This window comes from Ips typographus, linkage group LG3 (genome assembly GCF_016097725.1).
Source record: "Ips typographus isolate SLU linkage group LG3, UJ_Ityp_2.0, whole genome shotgun sequence".
NCBI lineage: Eukaryota > Metazoa > Arthropoda > Insecta > Coleoptera > Curculionidae > Ips > Ips typographus.
Window position 1 is genome coordinate 19,802,815 of NC_138424.1, and position 22,799 is coordinate 19,825,613.

Genomic DNA, 22,799 nt, shown 5'->3' on the forward strand with positions numbered 1-22,799 from the left:
ACCAAGAATGTCGTCTTCTCCCTGGCCCTCTCCGTCTATCCACCTTATCCTGGACAACCAACTGTAGAAGGCGGTATTTTTCATGTGGCCAAAATACTCCAGCTTTCGTTTTTTACTGTAAAGACCCTTCCTTCTCTTTTCCTAGTCTCTGCATGACTTCCACGTTGGTGAAGTGTTCCCACATTCCACACAGTTCCACATTTTGAAGGATTCCAGTCTTTTTAAAGTGGCCTCAGTTGTGGTCCAAACCTCTACACCATACAACAAAACAGAAAATATGTAGCACCTGACTAGCCTTAATTTTAGTTGTAGAGAAATATCTTTGCGGATAAATAATTTCTTCATGTAATTAAACGAGCCCTTTCCATCCGTGATCGTATTTCTGATGCCTGTATCTCTGAACTGTGGTTCCGAGATATGTGTACGTTTCCACCTGATCTATGTACTGACCGTTTACCGTTAGACTCACTAGAGGTGCAGACTTTTGCATCATATGTTTGGTTTTTGATATATTCAGGGAGAGTTCTTCACTTGCTATGTATATGTTTTGAATATTTTGTAGCTCTTTATTGTTATTTCCTATAATTACTGCGTCGTCGGCATGTCTAATGTTGTTGATTGCTTATCCATTAATTTTGATGCCATCTGATAATTCCGCAAGTGCTTTTCCAAAGATTTCTTCAGAATATAGGTTGAATAAGAGAGGTCCCCTGTCGCACTCCCTTTCTGACAGCAATTTAGTCGCTGAGCGAATTGCCTATTTTTATTTTTGCGGTTTGACTCCAATACATATTAGCGATAATACGAATATCTTTTCCGTCAATGTTCCTAAGCACCTCGATGAGCTTTTCGTGCTTGACGTTGTCAAAAGCCTTGGAGAAATCGATAAAGCACAGTACGTTTTTGTTCATATCTCTGCATCTTTGGATGAGAACCTGCAGGCTGAAGACCGCTTCCCTTGTACCTAGTACGCTACGAATGCCAAACTGCGCTTCGGAGATGATTGTTTCACATTTCGCGTATATTCTGTTTTGTATAACTTTTGTGAAGACCTTTGTTATATGATTTATCAAGCTTATTAGGCGGTGTTGTTCAGAGTATTTTCCATCTGGTTATTTAGGGATAGCGATAAAGGTTGACTGTAGCCAGTGCTCAGCGAACTTTCTTCTATCATAGATTGTGTTAAAAAGGGTGGTCAAAATATCAAGAAACTGGTTATCTGTTTCGAACATTAATTTCAATATTTCACCCTATATGTTGTCAGGACCCGGTTTTTTGTCGTTCTTTAAAGACCGTATGGCAGTCTCCACCTCGGATCGTAGAATTGAAGGCCCATAGACGTCATTGTCATGTGTGTACTCGCTCATACGTATATCATCAAAAAGTTATTCTGTGTAAGTCTTCCACATGTTTATAAGCTCTGAGCTTTCGGATGTTAGGTTCCCATCTGCGTCCAATAAACCTGAATTTTGAGGTTTTTTTTGGAGGAGAACTTTCTTATGCATGTTATGGTAGTCGTATTTTCCCTCACATTGTTCGACATCGTTGCATTTCATCGACCGCCAGTTTTCTTCTTATGTTATTATGAATGTCTCGGTATTTTGTTAGATCTTTGTTCTTGTAATTTCTTCTTTGTACCATCATGTCGAGGATTTCATCTGTCATGTGATTTCTTCTTCTTTATATGGTCTTGCTTTAAATACATTGTGGATGTTTCTTCAATGGCGTCTTTAATTTTGTCCCACTTGCAGATTTCATTCACTGTAGACCTGTTTATGTCCTTTATACTCGTACTTAAGGATAACTGTATTTGTTGTTTTGGTTGGTTTGTTGATTTGGTATTAGTTAGGTCTCTCTACTGTAAAATGCCTCAGTTTAATTTCCATTTTCCATATCAGTGGGTTATGGTCGGAATGAACGTCTGTCCCAGGATGGGTTTTCGCTGATTTGATTGCGTTTCTATATCGTTTTGGTATCATGGTGAAATCAATTTGGTTTCTTACAGGTGTTACCGCTGAATCTGATTACTAAGCTTTTCAAAAAGAAGCTCGGAAATAGTTATTTTCGTAACAAGTGCGGAAAGCAGGCAGTTGCAGCAAGCAGTCGAGTGTGGAAAAGATGCTTTCCACAAGTGTTATACACCTATCTCAAGAAAAAATCCTTCACTTAAAAAAATCATTAGCTTGTATTAGCTGGCTAAATCTAATTTTTTTCTAGCTTCATAGTACTCTTCAACACTAGTGTTTCTACTACGACTACTGTCTTATGTAAGATTTTAAAAATGCAATGTAAATTACAACTAATTTTCCAATTTACTTTAAAACGTTTACTACTGAAATGGAGCATAAAATTGGGGTCATACACTTATTGTTGTATGCATATTCAATGATTTGTTGAAAAGCGCACGCTTTACCAGTATTATCAGATTTTTGTGAACGTAACTCTTATGCAGTACAGCTTTCACGTTTACAAACATTAATTCTCTCCCTTCGTAATTTATTTAACAAGTAAGTTTGTATGCTTTTGGGTAATTAGCTGGGAGACCGGTTTTCAATTTCAATTTAATGATTTTAATTTCTTAAGTGTTGCTACTGGTCTAAATACAACTAGCGAAAACAAAACACAAGAATATGGTTGGCAACCCTGACATCTTTTAATAATCATCATCACAGATCGATTAGATATGATGAATGGATTTTGGAACAAAACTGTTGTTTTGCAAGCGAGCAACTTCCGGTTGTCTTTCGTATATGAATGTTTCTAGTAGTGTTTTATAAATAATTGAGGTCAATAGAGTGTTTTACTGTTCAAGAATAGTGAAAACATGCTTTTTGTTTATTTACAGACAGTAAGACTTTACAGAGAGGTAATTAGAATGCTTCTGGTAGTTTTGGAGCAGATATTTTTTATAAAGGACCGACATTAAATATATGATGCACTCTCCCACTTTCCTCTTGCAAAACTATAAAATTTGGAAAATTACTTTCAGAACACGCTCATCCAGAATACGGTAATCCAAATTTAATTGAAGCTTTCATATTTTCTAATAAAAATATGCCAGGATTTCATATTGTATTAAGTATAAAATTTAGCAGCCGGCATAAATGAGATAAATCCAGCACTGCTTGTAACTTAGAAGACATTTCCAGAAGCTGCTATTGATGATGCATTTCTAGAATGCGATAATGATAAAATGGCCAAACCTAAACAATATATTGGCCGCATTTGTTTTAACGCTCCATAGAACCAGCACTGCAAATATGACGTCACGATGACGTAATACGGTAAAACCTTAATTTGATCAACTGTCAAATTACGACATTCCAACGTCACATTACGTCCATTAATATCACAAAAGCCAAGAACGCAACATTTCACTGCAAAAAAAGTCAGCGAAGATCATTTTTATTTGGTTCACCATATATCTGTGACGTAGAAAGAGACTTCTGCCTTATCTCTCTTCTGTCTATAGCGAGTTGAGTGTAAGTGTTTGAGTTGTACTAATATCAATTTTAACCAAAGGTCGAGAAAGACGGAACTGAAATTATAGATTATGTTTTATGTATGTTTTATAGTAATGGATTTTACCGAAATCTTTGATGTACTTCTCCAACTTGTCGTTTTCCTCCTGTGACGTGATACTAGCCAGATGCATACCATGGAATCTGCAGTATTGAGTGGCGCGGAAATAGTTTGCCTATAAAAGAGAAAAATGTCATTAGTAGGTTTCCGTCATTGGTTGATTAATTCTGTTTTGACCGTTCCATGGGTTTGAATATCATTCGGTAAAAGGTTAGAAATTTATGTAATCTCGACGTTACACCTGCATAGAGAAAGCTACTTTAAATTGGAACGAAAACTGCTCTTCAGATGCCGAAACACGACCGTTTAAAGATCGCCAATTAATCGGAATTTGGAGCACATATTAGTTAATTGTGTAAGTTTTTTTAATTTCAACAAAGTGACCTCGTTTTGTTAATTCGGCGTCGACGGTTATAATAATTGGAAACAAAAAAAAAACAGTAAACCACTTTAATTAATCATTTTAAATCACTTACATATAGTTTTAATTATTGATATTGTTCTGATATTTGATTATTTTTATACAAAAGTGTCACAAATTCAAGTAGAGAAAGATCTCAAAAACGGTAAGAGAGCGAAATTCAGTCAAATATGCTGTCATAACTGTTAAAATATTACAATCATTTTCGAAAATATTTCTCCCTTTATGTTAGAAACTAAAAAAAATTTCAAAATTCTGCATGTTTAAAATCATGAAAATGTAGCACCCTACAAAAGTGTCGAAAATGTGTTCTTTTATTTCTTAATATCCTAGAGATACTATCAGTTTTTATTTAATAGTTTTTTTGAGAGGAAAATTCGTGAGGCCGAACGAATGAGAAATGCCAGAAAGTAGAAGTTTTGCAAAGCAGTTTCAGCAAAACTACAGGATATTTAAAAAAAAATTGAGAAAACTTCTATATGATACAGGAGAACTATTTGTGGATAGAGAAGATATTAAATGAATTTAAAAGTATATAAAACAGTTTTTTTATGAGAGAGGAGACCCACCTCCCATTCAGGTAAAGTCCGGACCTGGAAAGCAGGAAACGGAATTCTCAAGAAAAGTGTTGACAGAATGTGACAGAAGAAGCGGACAATTGCGGGTTTCTGTCACATTCTACAGGTGTTTCTCTTGATAATTCCCTTCCTTCGTTTCAAGACTACGCACCCTGATATCAAGAGAGAAAAAGTTAAAGCTGTCATTAATACTCGAAGGGGAGTAAAGATTCTAGGACCAGATAGAGTACATAGAGAATTCCTCAAGCTTCTTGACGATGAATCCTGACTGGCATTTTTAATAACGTCTACAATATTGGGAACACTCCAAAAGAATGGCTTATCTCTGATTTTATAATGTTACCAAAAAAACAGGGAGCTAAAGCATGTGGTGACTATAGAACAATTAGTCTTATGAGTCACATGCTAAAGCTGTTCCTCAAAATCATCTATCAAAGAATTTATAGGATTTGCGAGGAAAGAGTGTCACATACACAATTTGGGTTTATGAAGGGCATGGGTATAAGAAGTAACAGAAGGATGGATGATAAAGAAAGGATCATCCGGAACTTTTACTGAAATTAATATGGAAGAACAATCAAACACTATCCTGTCGCCACTCATGATTAATCTCTATTCGGCGGAAATCTTCAAAGATGTCATTAAGAATACCGACCTAGGAATTTTGCCGAATGGAGAACAAATGAACAACATCCGGTACGCAGATGATACAGTGGTTTCAACTGACAAAACAAACGACTTACAAGAACTTCTTCTTCTGGTGCACCCCATTACTGAAGGTTTGCGATCACTACATCAAAGTCTTCCCTCTTCTGTGCCGCTTCTAGCAAATGTTGAACGTTCATGCCTGTCCAAGCTCTGATGTTACGGAGCCATGACATTGTTCTTCTGCCCACTCCTCCTTCAATTATTAGTCTTAGCAAGTTGTATTAGTCGTTTCTCATTATGTCGCCCAGGTTTTTCTTTTCTTAATCGTTGTTATTAGTTCTAATTATCTATACTATATATAGGATGGTTTGTTAAGTTTTGTGTCCATGATATTCCGAACATTCTGCGATAGAGCCACAATTCAAAGGTCTTATGGTATTTGATTTTAGTGTCCACGTTTCAACTCCATATAGAAGGACAGACCAAACGTAACATTTAACAACTCTGATTCGAGTGTCTAAGCTTAATTTACGATTACAGATAATTTGCTTCCACTTGTTGTACATGTTCCTGGCCTGTTCTATTTGCTTCTTTGAATATGCATTCAGAGTATAAGTTCAAAAGCAATGGAGACATGACGCAGCCCTGTCGAACACCTCTTTGAATGTGCTTGCCTCTTGGTTCCAATAAAGATTTTGAATTATGCGGAGATCTTTTCCATCTAACTGCATCTTCTGCAATTCATTCAAAAGTTTCTCATGTTGGACTCTATCAAAAGCCTTTTGATAATCAATGAAGCATAGATATATTTTCTGGTGATCGAGGCATTTCTGTATTAGGGTTTGAGTTGTAAAAAGAGCTTCTCTGGTCCCTGAGACCTTTCTAAATCCCAATTGAAAGTCACTTATGTCTAGTTCACATTTTTAGATGCGTTAGGAGATTACATTTAGATAATTTTTAAAAAGTGATTCATCAAGCTAATGTCATGTTTTTTGTCTAGATTTTCTATTCCTTCCCACATTTCATTTATCCACCTTTCCTTTGCTTCTTTAGTTTTTGTATCAATGGTTCTTTGGATTTCTTTGTATACTTGTTTTTGTGTCTCTTCTCTCTTCCATAAGTTCCAAGGTGTCTTCCGTCACACATGCTTTCCGTTTCTTACTATCTTCATTCTTAAGTTCTTCACTTTGCACACCAACTATCTTATATTTTATGGTCTCTCATGCATTTTCCACTCCTCCATCTCCTGTTATGATTGCTTCTTTCAGTTCTCCGTTAAGTTGGTAATTACTTTTTCTTTAATCGCTTCGTTTCGAAGTGCTTCGATATTACACTTTCCTAGTTTTCTTCGGCTTGTTGTTTTTATCTTGTGTCTTAGTATGATAACTTACAAGAACTAATGAACCAAATAAAGTCAGCAGTAAATATGGCTTAGAAATTAACATAGCAAAGCCTAATTCAAGTTAATCAGTAGAAAAACTGATGGAAGATACGGCTTAACTATCCACAACACACCAATTTAGTAACCATGATCAATGATAATGGGACCACTCATAGGAGATCAGGTGTGGAATAGAGAAAGCATTGGCCACCTTCAATCAAACGGCTGCACTGTTTAAAAGTCACAACCTCAATCAGACTTGTGATTCGTAGTGTTTCAATTTGCTTAGTGAAACAAAAATGAGATCATTACGGTTTATTTTCGCCGGCTGCCACTTCCAGTTTTTATGGCAAAACCCATTCAAACAGGGACTGATTTGAAGCAAATTTGAACCAAAACAGTTTATCTTTTAAATTCCTGTGATGTCTTGCTCTTAGTTTATGATTTTGGCTTTACTTTTTTTACATATGTATTGAAATCAAGTGAGTTTTAAAATATGTATAAAAATTACAAAAAAAAACTTAAACGAACCTGGTTTGGGTCCTTGATGTGTGTAACAAAAGATTTTTTATAACCACTACCACCGGTATCTCATTAAGAAGTATATACTTAAAATTTTAATTGCGCTTTACAGAAAAAAACAGGCTACATCACATTAGTGATTTATAATCCCAACTTGTCCACCTTGACATTCGCATTCCACACTGCGGACGGTTTCGTCCATTCACTGACCATAGATACATCGATGGCCTTTAACAAAACCATAAATTAGATCGCAGATAAACGAATCATAGAATTTAGGTAACCGGATCATTAAAAGCACCTACATGCTAAGAGTTATTTATTCTCATTCACTTCATCGAACCAAAAATCCGGCAAAATTGCATAAAGCAGATGTTGCAAGATGATTTCCTGAAATGAGTGCATGAAATAATTATTTTGTAAAGGTCAGTATTGCATATGCAGTGGCTATAAACGAATTTTGTGGCTCTATAAATAATCTGGACATATTCCAATAAATGATATTTAAATATTAATTAGTGACTGAGTATTTTAGTACTAAACCCAAAACCATTTAAAGACAGGTGATATTTTATAGTGAAGATATTTTAAATTACAAAGAAAGATCAACCAGTGATGGGTAATAGTAAAAGTTGGACACTGTAAAGGTTATTGTCAGTTGTAACTGATTTCAACATGTGAGCAGTAAAATTTTTGACAAATATTAAACTTTTGCATTTATTTAAAAGTTGTAAAACCATGCACAATGCAAATCTTTTACATTAAAATGTCGGTCAAGAATTTGAAAGTGAAACGAAAACATTTTGAAATTAATTTAATTTATACATCTTTATTAATTATGTTGTAAAAGCTTTAAAATAATGTCAGGAAAGTGTTTTTGGGTAAATTCCGCAAAAAGGAACAAGGATGATAACCCGGCAACACGTGTTTGATAAGGTCAAAAAGCAGTAACACGTCGCCAATTTACCAACTAAAGTAACTAAAGCCTGGTTTATAAAACAAAATTTAACTTTAGTTTTAACTTTAGTATTAGCATTAAGAATAGAAGCAGTGGTTTTAAATTGTGATGTTCATAAACAAAATTTAACTTTAACTGTAAATTTAGCTGTAACTTCTGACCTTGGTTTTACATAAAATTCTAAATTTTCTTACAGCTAATACTAAAGTTAAATCTCCAATGTTCAAACTTCTTTTTAAGATTGAATTTTTGCTTTATTTATGAAATTTCTAAACAGAAATTCAAAGAATATCCTTTTGCTATTGATTTAGTGCAGTAATGTGGAATTAGGCAGCAAAACTTGAAAAAAATAACATTAAAGTTAGGTTACCTTTCAGAAAACTGTGTGGTTAAATTAAGGGTTTTATAAACACCCTTTTTTTTTAGGGTTAATACTAAATTTATTACTAATGCTAAAGTTACAGCTAAAGTTAAAATTTCTTTTATAAACTAGGCTTAAAACATTAAAACATAACAGGAAAACGGTTATACTTATTAAAAAGATCAAAAATCGCTGAATTAGAAGATTCCAGCATCTTATTACGTAAATTACAAATACTGTGTTGCTCGTAGGAAGGAGGAAATTTAATGAGAATTCCAAAAATATGCTTAAAAGGGTCGTTTTCTCACTCCAAGTGAGTTTTACAGGCAATTTTCTCCCTGACCGTCTTTTCTAACTGTGTTACTGGCAGTTCAAACTTGACACCGCTTTTCTCTCTGACTGTACCAAATTTTGCAGTGTTTTTTTAGGTAATTAGATAGGGTATTTAAAAAGAATTACAAAAATGTGCTTAAAACAATAATTTTCTCACTCCAAGTGGGTTTTAGAGGCGATTTTGTTCGTGACTGTCATTTCAAACTGTGTTTCTGGCAGTTCAAGTTTTGATACCGCTTTCCTCCCTGAATGTACCAAATTTTGTATCGTTTTTTCAGGTTATTAGATAGGTAATTTAATGACGATTGAAAAATGGGCTTAAAACAGTAATTTTTTCACTACAAGTGGGTTTTACAGGTGATTTTGTTCTTGACTGCCCTTTCCAACTGTGTTTCTGGCAGTTCAAATTTTGACACCGTTTTTGCCACTGATTGTATCAAATTTTGAAGTGTTTTTTCAGGTTATTGGATAGGAAATTGAATAAAGATTTCAAAAATGTGCTTTAAGCAGTCATTTTCTTACTCCAAGTGGGTTTGACAAGCAATTTTGTCTCTGACTGTCCAACTGTGCTAAAAAGTTGCAAAAATCAGGGTTTAGAAAAGTTTTCTTGCAGTATTTGATACAAAACGTGTTTCTGAGATTTATGCCAGTTATTTTGACAGTAGTCACGTGACTGCCAAACTAAATTGATCTCCAAAAATCCCGTAATATTTGCCACAACTGTCAAAATTTGCCTAGAATTTGCAAGAATTACAGTATAACGCAGTTTTTTACAGTTTTTAAAACGGGACGTGTGGTCGTGATCTTCAGATCATTTTTCTCATCTCAAAAACATAGTATTTGTCATAATTTAAACATGAGGTAATAGAGAAATGAGACAAGAAGCTGAAAATGCTATTTTTTTAGAAAAGGCTATTTGTTCAAAAGAAAGTTATAAGATTGGAACTCATTTGGTACAAGAATCACTTTGTCTTCATTTATTTTATTATCGATAAACCAAAATCTCTAAAACAATAAATAACAAATCAAATAGTTAGTTTTTATTTGTCAGGATTTTATTATAAAAATATTGACCAAAAATTACTTTATCTACGACTAGCATGGTAATGATTCATTACATAGCTTCTTTTGAGTTACTTAATGATCGATTTTACCACACTAGTGCGATAATAATTGATTTTATGGTCACATTACCCGTGTGGTATAGCAAAATAAAAAACTCGTCTGCTCACCACTACTCGGTCTAGTACCTCGTGACTATAAAAATGCTCATACCACACTAGTAATGTAAATAACTACTAATGAAATTAATGACAACCATGACAGGGAAATTAATTTTTTTTCAGAAAATTTTAATTAGACCCATAAATTTACTGGTCAAATTGGAATTTACTCGTAGAATTGGTAAATTTTCCTGTCACACTGAATTTTACTTTCCCTTACCGGTAAATAACGGTAAACTTACGCCCATAATTACTACTTACCTTAAAGAAGATTCCTAAGTAATATCGTTTCTCTCCCAATTTCAACAAAGGCATCGTCCATCTGTTCATTGTGGGCAGAGTGTCTTCGATGCAGTTGGGGCAGTCTGCAATTAAGAAACTAACAATACTAAGGACATTTGAAGCAATAGGAAAAATGAAGCAACTTAATACAATAAGCCCAACTCGCCTATCTTGATTCCATTGTTCTTTGGTTTTTAATTGTTTCTGTTACGCCCCAATTTTCAATTTTACTTTTGTCGGACCTTTCATTTTTCTTCTCGTTAATTGAGTAACTTTGTAATAAGCTTCTGACCACCACATGGGGTCATAACTAGTTTTACATTGACACATTAGTGATTAATTAAAGGCAAGTATTCACTTGAATAGTGTACAAAAAGAAATTACAATCTAGGATTTGTGGTACGTTTACCGAAGTAACATGGTCTGAGTGATTATTCATATGTTATTAACCTCCATATTATTGTTTAAGTGCAATAGACAGTTCTGAAACACGATCCATTTCAATATTTTTGCTATGCATTGCTGGGTGTGGAGTTTAGCCGCTATAATCAGTTACGAATGGAATTTCATTGAGGAATTTACTACTGCGTTGACTTTAACCGTTATTGACGTACTCTAAAGGAAGTTAATAAGTTAATTTCTGCGTAGATTTTTTTAAGATATGGACACGAATGAAATTCTTTTATAGATACATTAGATATTGTGAAGATTGGTATTTTAAATTTGATTGAAACTATCATACATTAAATGACAAAAACAGTAAAAGGAAAGTGTGATCTTTACGATTTGTGTGCTGAAATGTTTTGTAAAGTTAGACAATAAAGTCATGTTTAAAAGATCCGGACACATTGTAGTTTAGTGTGATTCTTTTTCATGTGTGTGACACAACCCTTATCTTATTTCATTAGAGGAAGATGTGAAGGAAGATTCAATAAAAATGTGTGTTTTATAATACTACCAGCTATTGTCAGTTTCACATTTTCACATCACACCGGTTCAACTAATGTCAGATTATTTTGACGTTTTTTTTATCAGTTTTGTAAATAAAATCATGAATCGTTTCATATAGAGCAGTTCTGGGTCCAAAATTATAGTGAAAAGGAACAAAACCTCATATCAGGATTCCTAGAAGTAAAAACTTGCTTGAAACACATTAGTACCGCTAATCGCTGTTTTCAGTGTTTGTTTAATTAATAATGCTCTTTTTCTTTGCTACTGATGTCACATTTTAAAGAAGGTTTCAGATGCTTTATGCATTTCGAGATCTAACGTACAAAGTCTAAACCTAAACGGTGTAAAGATAAAAGTTTCTAAAAACGAACTAGCAAAATGAGTTTTTCAACGGTATCTCTAGAACCATTTTAAAGATTCCATAGGCCAAAAAAAAAAAAATGTTGTTCAAAACCTTCTAAAAAAGTCCAGAGCCATCCCTAACTCTGTTAGACCTTCCAAGAGTTGTTTTAAATTGTCAGAAGCTTTTGAGACTGTTTTGAATGTGCCAAAGACCTCTAAATGCTACTGAGAACTTTCTGAAAATGTTTAGAGCCATCTCCAACTGTCTTAAACCTTCCCAGAGTTGTTTTAAATTGTCAGAAGATTTTAAGACTGTTTTGAATGTGCCAAAGACCTCTAAATGCTACTGAGAACTTTCTGAAAATGTTTAGAGCCATCTCCAACTGTCTTAAACCTTCCCAGAGTTGTTTTAAATTGCCAGAAGCCTCTAGAACCATTTTAAAAGTTCCATAGACCTCTAAATGTTATTAGAACCTTCTAAAATAGTCTTCTAAAATAGGGAAAGCTAAAATTGTAAAAGCACCTTATCTTGGCACCACTGTAAAGTTAAATTGACACCTGTCACCAACAGTCATGTGTCCAATAAAATATCATATTTTACCTTGAAAATGGTTGCAAAATACAATTAAACAGTTGGAACAGCTAAAATTGTAAAAGCACGTCAAGTGATAGTGACAATTTAAATTCGCTGCAGGCAACACTGTAAAGTTTAGTTGAAGCTTGTTAAAAACAGTCACGTGACCAAGAAAATGTCATCTTTAACTTTGAAAAGTCTGTAAATTACATTTAAACAGTTGAAATGACTAAAATTTTAAAAGCACGTCACGTGATCGTGACAATTCAAACTCGCAGCTGGCACCACTGTTAAGTTAAATTGACACCTGTCAACAACAGTCATGTGACCAAGAAAATAACATATTTAACCTTGAAAATGGTTGCAAAATACATTTAAACAGTTGGAGAAGCTAAAATTGTAAAAGCACGTCAAGTGATAGTGACAATTTAAATTCGCTGCAGGCAACACTGTAAAGTTTAGTTGAAGCTTGTTAAAAACAGTCACGTGACCAAGAAAATGTCATCTTTAACTTTGAAAAGTCTGTAAATTACATTTAAACAGTTGAAATGACTAAAATTTTAAAAGCACGTCACGTGATCGTGACAATTCAAACTCGCAGCTGGCACCACTGTTAAGTTAAATTGACACCTGTCAACAACAGTCATGTGACCAAGAAAATAACATATTTAACCTTGAAAATGGTTGCAAAATACATTTAAACAGTTGGAGAAGCTAAAATTGTAAAAGCACGTCAAGTGATAGTAACAATTTAAATTCGCTGCAGGCAACACTGTAAAGTTTAGTTGAAGCTTGTTAAAAACAGTCACGTGACCAGGAAAATGTCATCTTTAACCTTGAAAAGGCTGTAAAATACATTTAAACAGTTGAAATAACTAAAATTGTAAAAGCACGTCACGTGATCGTGACAGTTCAAACTCGCAGCTGGCACCACTTTAAAGTTAAATCGACACCAGTCATGTGACCAAGGAAATGTCATCTTTAATCTTGAAAAGTCTGTAAATTACATTTAAACAGTTGAAACAGCTAAAATTGTAAAAGCACGTCACGTGATCGTGACAATTTAAATTTGCAGCTGGCAACACCGTAAAATTAAATTGACACCTGTCAACAACACTCATGGGATCCGGAAGATATCACCTTTAACCTTCAAATCATCTAAACCAATAGCAATTGTGATTTTAAAACACAATAAAATCACAATCTGTAAAGGCCTATAATTCGAAAACGTCTAAACCAAATATTAACTTGTTATATATTTTTGAAATCAGAAGAAAAAGATCTATCAACTCATCAGAAAATATATAGAGTTTTTGAAAACTCTTTGAGCTTCTACGTTAAAATTACTGCAGAACAATCAATTTTATAGAGTCACACATGCACATATTTTTATTATTTTATTAAGAATCCTAATAGTCGTCTAGAGACAGATACAAAAATTTGCTTAGTTACAAACCAAATTTTTCTGTTGTTAACCTTGTTTTTTGGGTTGTAATAGTTGCAGGTTTAAATTTCAGGAAGTTCCTTGACCATTCTAAATATCTTGATTCTCTTGTTTGGAAGATTTTTGTCTTGGAAATAATTTTGCTAATCATTATAATTACCTGTCGTTTTTCCAGTAAACTGTCCAGCGGATCTGATCGAAGGTCCAGGACCTGGCGTACAAATCACCCCACCGAAAAACACCACCAAACTAACCAATAACCAACTGGACAGTACCATTTTCCTTGACGTCAAACCAAAAACGATGAGAGAATCGATTAGTGGTTCCGGATGAAATCGAGAGCGCGAATACGAGAGTCGCGACGACACATGCAGTCGCGGTTCTTGTGGTCGACGGTACCGCCTGATGGTGGAACCAAACCAAAAACGACCTTGCTGGGTGATACCCGAGGCGACGGAGAAAGTGGTTTTCGTACTGCATCTCCTGGGACCGCATACGCATGTCTCTTCTTTCTGTGGTATTTCGAGAAATTGTTGGGATTGCCCTTTTACCGCAAGAGAAGATACGTCCGTCATTAATGACTGTGTTATGAAAAAATGTGATATAAATGATACATGACGAAAAAAATTGAAAAGGTGTGGCATAACCATAATCGACTTTATTTACATCATTTGTTACGTGTTTTGTGGGAAAAACTCCTGAAACAGTAATACACTGATGTCTTCCAACCAGACCTTTTATACACTGTTAAAAAGATTTGCGATATTACATAAATCAATGTAATTTTACAATTATCTGTGTAAAATCACAACAAAAAATTATATTATGTCTAATGTAATTAATAACTAGTTTTCAACCAAACCGTAATTTTACTTCAAAGGATGTAATGTTACTAACTTTATTTAGAATTTTTACAGATTCTATTACAATAAACCTTGTCCAATGTATTTATTTCTTAAGGTAAAATTTTTAAAACTTAAAATTGTATGTAAAATTTCAATAAATTTATATAATATTTTGTTTTTAGTTGACACTTGTCAAAATCAGTTACGTGACTTCTAAAATGTAGTTTAAATGTTACAAATTTAGTAAATTAAATTTAGACAGTTACAAATGTTGAAATTGTAGAAGGCATGTGACTTTGATAATGCAATTTTTGCGCTTGCAACACTGTAAAGGCCAGTAGACAAAATGGCGACAGTTCTTCATGGCAAAATGAGTAAAAATGGTCACCTTGACACATCTAAATCCAATATGGCCATTTCTATGAATTTTGCTTTTTGAAAATAATCCAAAAAATAAATGAATGATTTACGCAAAAAAAAAAACATTTTTTTTGCTTTTTTCTTATTTTTGTGCTTATTTGCTGCCATTTTTTGTATGGTTTTATGTTGTATAGGTTAATTTACAATTGCAATATTGAGATATTGAAGGCTTCTGAGAGACAAAAACATACCAATTATCTGTTGCAAAATGGGTAGTATCAATTTACAAATTTAAACTGACCAAACAATTTCCAAATGCTCTTAAACTAAACTAGTCTAAAAAAGTTTAACATTACAGAAACCTCAAAATGCATCTGAAGCAATCGAAAGCCTTCCAAAACAGTCTAAAGCTTCCAAAAGCTTTTGGAACACTTCCAAATAATCTTCAACTAGTCTAGAAGCTCTTAAAAAATTTCAATAAGGCAGTTTAAATAAAAGCTTCCAACAAGTTTGTAGAACCGGCCATAAGTTTTCAAATGCTTTAAAAGCAGTCCAAAACCTTCAGTGCTTTTTAAACTCTCTAGAAACCCTTCAAATGCTTCTAAACTAGTCTAGAAAAATTTCACAATACTACAGAAATTCCAAAACGTTTTTAAAGCAGTCGAAAGCCTTCTAAATACTTTTAGAACACCCTAGAAGCTTTCAAAACATTTCAAGACTAAAAAGTCTAAAAGTTTCCGTATGCTCTTTAAAAGCTTCCAAAAGTTTCTAGAATCGTCTACAAGGTTTCAAATGCCTTAAGAGCAGTCTAGAACCTTCAATGCTGCTAAAGTAGTCTAAAGCAATTTCAAAACACTACAAAAACTTTAAAACGGTCGGAAGCCTTTCAAAACAATTTAGAAGCTACCAAAAACTTTAAGAACAGTCTAATAGATTGCAAATGCTCTTCAACAGTCTAGAAGCGTCTAAGAATTTCCAAATGCCTCTAAATCCTTCCAGAACCTTCAATATGCTCTTTAAACTGTCCAAAAACCTTCCAAATGAAAATTTTTGAAGTTTTCAAAACAGTCTACAATCTTCCGTATGCTTAATCTGAAAGTTTCACGAAATCTCTGAAGGATTTTAATGCCTTTCTGAGGAAAATATTCTGCTTTTTAAGCGGTTTTTTTCACGATTTTAGTGCTTTTTAATCCGAACTCTAGTGATTAATGTCGTGTCTGCACATATTCTCAAGTTAGCAGCATCGTTTCATTCCAATTTGTTATTCCAATCACGTACAGGTGTATAACGAGCTTTAATGTTCACGTTTTTCATTTCATATACTGCTGGGCTTATCTAGGTACTCAACGTAACATACAATCGTGCTGCAAAACATCGACATGAAGCTCGTTGTACTTTCAATCTTCTGCCACCCGCAGAATACTTTTGTCTGGTGGCCACTTAGATTTATTCTTCGATTGTTGTAAAGAAAATGAAACAAAAACCAGATCGAAGTTAATCAGATTTCTCGGTTATAAAGATATACACACAAACAGGTTCAGTTGTGCGGAACTGAACGGCTTTTTCCGACTTTAGAGTGACAATTTGTTGGGTTATTGTTCTAATAAATCACTATCTACGGTGGTCATTTCCCCGGTCGAATGGTCTCTGTTACGAATATACACACGTCCACTTTCTACAGAAGGGGCTAACCGCAAAAAAAACGATCATATTGAAATTTCAGAAAATGACCGCTTTTCACGTGAAAGCTATATTGAATAATACGACGACATTGCTTAAACCAGTATTTTTTTTTTCGTTATTAACCAGTTTTAATGAGGTGTAATCTTTATTTTAGTATTTCACTGCATTCCAAATAAAAAAAGTAACTGATGACGTAAGGTTTTGTAAAAAATTGAAACGAAACAATTAACAATGTCAAAAATTAGTTCTGAAGTTCTTTTACGGACTTCAAATACAGAAGTAGTCAAATTGTCAAAAATTAATGTTGAAGCTTTATAGCTGTCTTGACACACTTTTCAGTGTCTTTAGATCGTCAAAAGTGATGGTTTAGACATTTTTACATCTTTCAGAATGTCAAATTTTGATGTTAAAAGCATCTTACTGTCTTGTCACATTTTTACACTCTCTAGATTGTAAATACTTATTTTATTCTTGATTTGTCAGGTAACTGCTGTCTGAATTTGTCAAAATTAGTGATTGTTAATGTAAGCCATTTTACAGTGTTCAGATTGGCATAAATTATTGCTGAAGTACTTTCACTGCCTTGATTGATTGTCAAAAATTGATGTTAAAGTTTCATTACTGCCTTGACACAGTTTTTATTGAATTTAGATTGCCAAATTAAGGTTTTGGACTTTTTTACATGATGCTAAAAGCTTGTCTTGGCACATTTTTACTCTCTCTAGATTGTCATTACTTAATTTTTTCCTGCCTTGACACGTTCTTGCATTTTGTACATTGACAAGATTGGATGACTGATGTTATAAACCATTCTACTGTGTCCAGATTGTCAAAAATTATTCCTGAAGTACTTTTACGGTCTTGACAACTTTTTACTGTATTTTGATTGTCAAAATTGATTCCCTAAAACAATTCGTTGACGTCAAATAGTAAAAAATTGATTTTGAAGCTTGATAGCTGCTTTGACACAGTTTTCAGTGCCTTTTGATTGCAAAATTGAGGTTTTAGACTTATTTTAATCCGTCAAAAAGTCAAATTTTAATGTTAAAAGCTTCTTTATTGCTGTCTTGACACACTTTTGCTCTCTCTAGATTGTCATTACTTAATTTTTTCCTGCCTTGACACGTTCTTGCATTTTGTACATTGACAAGATTGGATGACTGATGTTATAAACCATTCTACTGTGTCCAGATTGTCAAAAAATATTCTTAAAGTACTTTCACTGCCTTGATAAGTTTCTACTGTATTTCGATTGTCAAAACTCATTCTGTCAATACTTTTGCTGACGTCAAATTGTCAAAAATTCAGAACTGTCAAAAAGACTGTCTAAACTAAACTTATGTAAGCTCTCCGTAAACTTAGCCAATGTTGGAAAAACGGACATTAACCATTTAAATTTAGATTTCAAAATTCTACAGCATTGTTTTTATCATCCGAATTTAGTAGGATTTTAAAGAACAAAACGTTTGCCAGGCTTTTGCTTAATTTTACAAATTGCAGGTCAATTAATTAAAATAATTAAAGATAAGTCACGGTCTGATAAGTACTACTGCAGTGAACAATTTTTCTTCTACAAAGCCTATAGTTTTATTATGTCGAGCACAAATTAGGCTATTAACGGATTGGTTTCTTAATTAGGCTTTTTAATTACCGAAACTAACCGATTCAATAATGAAGAATTAATTGCTTTAGTAAAGTTCGATGAAAGTGCGTTACTTAATCGCCGCTTTACTTTCAAATAATGGTACATCACATGCGAATAAAAATTTTATTTCACTGCCAACAAATTAGTTACTTAAACAGCTGATAATAATTAAAATGTTACTTGAACAAACAAGGTTAATTCTGCTAGGAAACCTTTCTTTTTTAGTTTTAGTATTTGTTGTAAACTTGCCATTCAAATTAGTGTTATTTTCAGAAAACACACACAAAATTTTTATGGAAAGAGACTGGCAAAACTTTAATTGAGCAATGTTGCAACATGCAAGTGAATTATTACCTTCAAAATCATAATCTTCATAATACGAGTCTACGTTTTCGGTTTCGTCCTCATCTAAAGTCTCTTTACTATCATCTTGGGTAGAATTGCCCAACAGTTCTTGTATATTGTTACTGGGCGATCGCCTAACAATTCCGTTGGGCAAGATGTCATACAAACTGGGCGAATTGGACAATCTCTTGCCGTACAAACTCTTCTCTAAGAAATTTTGTAGGATTTGCTTTGTAATTTGGTTTTGCCTCTGGATTTCACGCAGGTCAATGTCACCACGACCTGAAACAATCGAGAATCTATTACAGCATGTGCTTTTGCCGCTGATGTAATCTCTAAGTGTAAAACGTTTTCCTGATCTATTTCGTATGCAAATCCACCTGATTACAGCTTTATGCGGTTTTAAAGACGTGTCGTATACGTAGGCAAACGCTTGCTCAAGGAGACATCTATAAATCTTCGGAAAGGTAAAAGGAAATTACCGTTTCGTAAATTAGCATGGTTTAATTCCAATATTTTTAGTTGTAAAGTTGCTGCGAATTTAACTTGTATAGTCTGTTCACAATGTTTTTGGATTTACTACCATTTACATTTTTAAAGTTGCTTTTACTTTCCAAAGAGGCCGTCTAAAGAGAATAGAAAAAAAAATAAGACAAATTACATTTATCCTTCTACTTTCCTAAAATTTTATGATTATACTTGAAAAACTCTATAAAATTGCTATAAATTTAGTAAAAAATTACTGACTCAATTTATATACAGTGAGGACAAAAAATTTGAAATAAATTTGTAAATTATTTAAATTAAACGATTTGCAATATGTTTCAAATTTGTTACCCAAGTTTATAATTTGGTCTATTTTGTCTTGGTGACAAAACCCACTAGGACAACGACTGACTTACTTTAAACAAACCTGAACTACACTGAAATTTGTCACGTGACTTGGTTTGACTGTTGATCAGTTAGGCTGCCACGGTCACGTGATGGCTGTCCAGTTGTCCAAAGTTTCGATAATTGTCACTTTAAATTTTGACATTTTAAGGACAGTTTTAATTTTCAAATTTAACAAATTTTACTTTTCATTTGAACTTATTTTTTGACAGATTTTGGATTTACTTAATAATTTCAATGTTCTCACAATAGAAAAATCATTTTTCATGGATTATCAGGATACATGTGTAAGGTAAGTAAAATAGAAGAGAGACAGCTAAATAGGTGAGGAGATAGAAAGAGAGAATAATTTTCAGGATGCAGTGAGTTAGAAAGTGAAACCAAACACACAAATGACAAGGATACACGAGTCAAATAGAGAGATAGAGACAAAAAAGAGGGAGAGGGAGAGGTTATAATATAAAGAGAGAGAGAGAGCGAAGACACAATAAGAAAAAGCATGAAAGACAAAGAGATAAAAAACAAGAAATTGCAATTGTCAAAATAACCGCGTTGTGAATTATTATTGTAAAAATAGAAACTGTTCAATTTAAAGCTCAGTTTAGTTTAGCGCATTTTTACCACAAAATAACTCAATTATTTGACATTTTTACTACAAACTCTATATGGGGTGGTCAAAAGTGGATTTTATGAGCTTTAAATTGATATATTGAATCACCCTGTAACTGCCAAAATAACCGCCCTATTCACTGTCGAAAAGTGAAGATTCTTAAACTCAAATTTCAATTCAGTTCAATGTATTTTTATTACGACATAACTCAATTATTTGATATTGTTATTAAAGACGCTATACAGAGTGTTTAAAGAGGATTCCAAGGCGAGCAAAGTGACATACTCAACTACCCTGTAATTGTCAAAATAACGGAACCATTGGATGTCAAATTGAAAACTGTCAAATTTAATCTAATCCATCTTAATTATCAAATAACTCAGTTAATTTCCATTCAACTATACACACTACACAGGGTTAGCCATCCAAACTGTTCATTAAAAGTTAATCAAGATCAAATATTTATAGAAATTTGACATTTTGGAACTAGAAAGAAGGAAGATTAACCGGAAGTAGATGTCAACTTGCTTATTTAAAATGGAACACCCTGTGTATAACGTCAATATCTCGAAAATCGTTGTAGATAGATATAGGTTATGATACATGAAAAATATTTGAAATCGATAGGACTATTCAAAAATTTAATAATATACAGAGTGTTCCAACTAAAATAAGCTAATTGACATCAATTTCCGGTTAAACCGGAAGTGACAGAAAGATGAAAATATTTTTAAAACATAGCACTCATCAAATTTCTTTTAATTCCAAAATTTCAAATTTCTATTAATATTGGATCCCAATAAACTTTTAATGAACGGTTTGGGTGGCGAATCCTGTATAGGGTGTTCAAAAGTGGATTCCAACCGCTTCAAAGTGACAGTGTTTATTCACTTACCTGTCAACTGTCAATGTAAAAAGATAACTGTCGAATTCAGTTTGATTTGGATTCAGTCTGTATTATCAAATGGCTCAGCTTGTAGACATTTTCAGTATAGTGCCTATATAGGGTGGTCAAAAGTGGATTTCAAAAACTATAAATTGGTATTTTGAAGTAACAGTCAAAAGCTAACTCAACCAAAAGCAATAAGTCATTACACATAAAATATTGCAATATTTGCAATATTGCAAAAAATTTAACTGTTTTGTCGTAATTGAGCTTTTAACCATCCGGTATATAAAACATTTAAAATAACCGATAAAAATTATGACATTTTTTCAAAAATATCAATACTTGAATTTAAAATGCCGTTGGTACTCACTCTATATACAGGGTGTCCAGATTTGATGTGACAGCAAATATACGGTTTTAAAAAGACATTATTTTGTTGTTTTCATAAATAATAATTTTCTTTCTGGTTCAGATTGTCCATTAAATTACGCTGTTTTCAATAATTATTAATATTTACGTAGAAAAACAATAAAAAGTGTATATTTTTGAAATTGTACGTCATTTCTGTACTTTGGAAGTGAAAAATTTGATTCCCAAGTCAGACTTTTCAACTTAAATTTCAGTTCCAACATTCAAAAAATAACTTGAAGTCCCTGTTTTTGCAATTAATTTGCACGTTTTTGGAACTTGAAACCACCAAAAGTGCCTTTACTGTGTAGAATTCAGTTTCTCTGAAGACTGAAACGTTTACTTCAAAATCAACAAATTTTACTTTAAAAACAATTGTTTTGCTTGTGGCTTTTTTTGACCAAAGTACCGTCCGGTTATGTAAATCAAAAGCATATTCTAGATACAAAAATAGTTATTGTTCTAGTTTTCAGCTCAACTAACCAATTCCCACCATAAACATACGTCCAAGTTGCGACGAAACGATTCCAAGATACAAAAGTCATAATTTAGACCAAGAATTGCGACTTAGATTTGCGAATTCCTAACCTAGTTTAGATATGGCGTTGCAAACCAGTTTAGGTTACGCAAGCTTAGGAAACTTGAAATCTGATCATCATGGAAGTGAGATTACAGGAAACCATCATGATTATATACCATACAAAATATATATACAAAAATTATACATAACCTCGATATTTACAAAAATATTGTCAATATAAGGTTGTGCAATATAAAGTGTAAAACTAGATTATTACATAGAATTTTAGTTTTGAAATTTTCCGGTTTTATTTCATAGTTATAGAATGAAAGGATTAACCGACAATTGAGTTTGACCAAATCTATAAGCTAAGAACAGAATTAATAATTACTTGGTAACAATAGGACATTTGTATTAAAGTTTGAATAAAACCTTTTCTATATGTTAATTTTAATTTACATAATAACGTCTTTGCTTTTGTATTAATTTAGTTTTTAGGTTGGCAAACTGGAATTATATTGACAGAACAATGGGGAGGTCTAGTGAATATACCAAGTCCCAGTAGTAGTAGTGGTATGGCGCAAATTTATGAAATAAATTTATTTTAAATTGAGAGGTTAGTTTTTATTAAAAAAAACCTTTTTCTTCTGTGGCTTTGGTTTTCCCAGTGATAGATTATTGCATGGAAAATACTCCAAAAAAATCACGACTATAGAAACGTTAAATTGAATGGCCACCAAGATCACCAGACTTAAGTCATTTTTGTTTTTTGAATATCGTAGACGAGAAAAACGTAGGAATGTCGGCAAGACAAATTAAAATAGTTGAAGGATTGCTTTAGCACGGATATTGTTCAAATATATCCTCGGAAATGGCTAAAAATTTGTTATTACCCGAGCCATGGGCAACCGTGGAATTATTGCTAAAAGCCGTGAGTTTCAGCATATCTTGTCTAGGAACGATACATTTTTCATACATAGTGTCATATCAGGAAAAACACAAA

General features: G+C 33.1%; 1 protein-coding gene across 2 annotated transcripts in view; it reads right to left on the reverse strand.

Moving 5' to 3' along the window:
* tfc (Brevican core protein triforce) overlaps positions 1–22,799 on the reverse strand; it is a 38,512-nt gene that overhangs the window by 2,305 nt on the left and 13,408 nt on the right. Inside the window, exons 2-4 of one of the 2 annotated variants that reach the window (XM_081975106.1) lie at positions 18,488–18,760; positions 10,269–10,372; positions 3,589–3,697 (exon numbers count right to left, since the gene is read on the reverse strand). In XM_081975106.1, the coding sequence (XP_081831232.1) occupies positions 3,589–3,697; positions 10,269–10,372; positions 18,488–18,760 (486 nt within the window). Of the gene's footprint in view, positions 1–3,588; positions 3,698–10,268; positions 10,373–13,760; positions 14,191–18,487; positions 18,761–22,799 lie in introns of those variants that run through there. The other variant, XM_081975105.1, reaches the window with a different exon arrangement.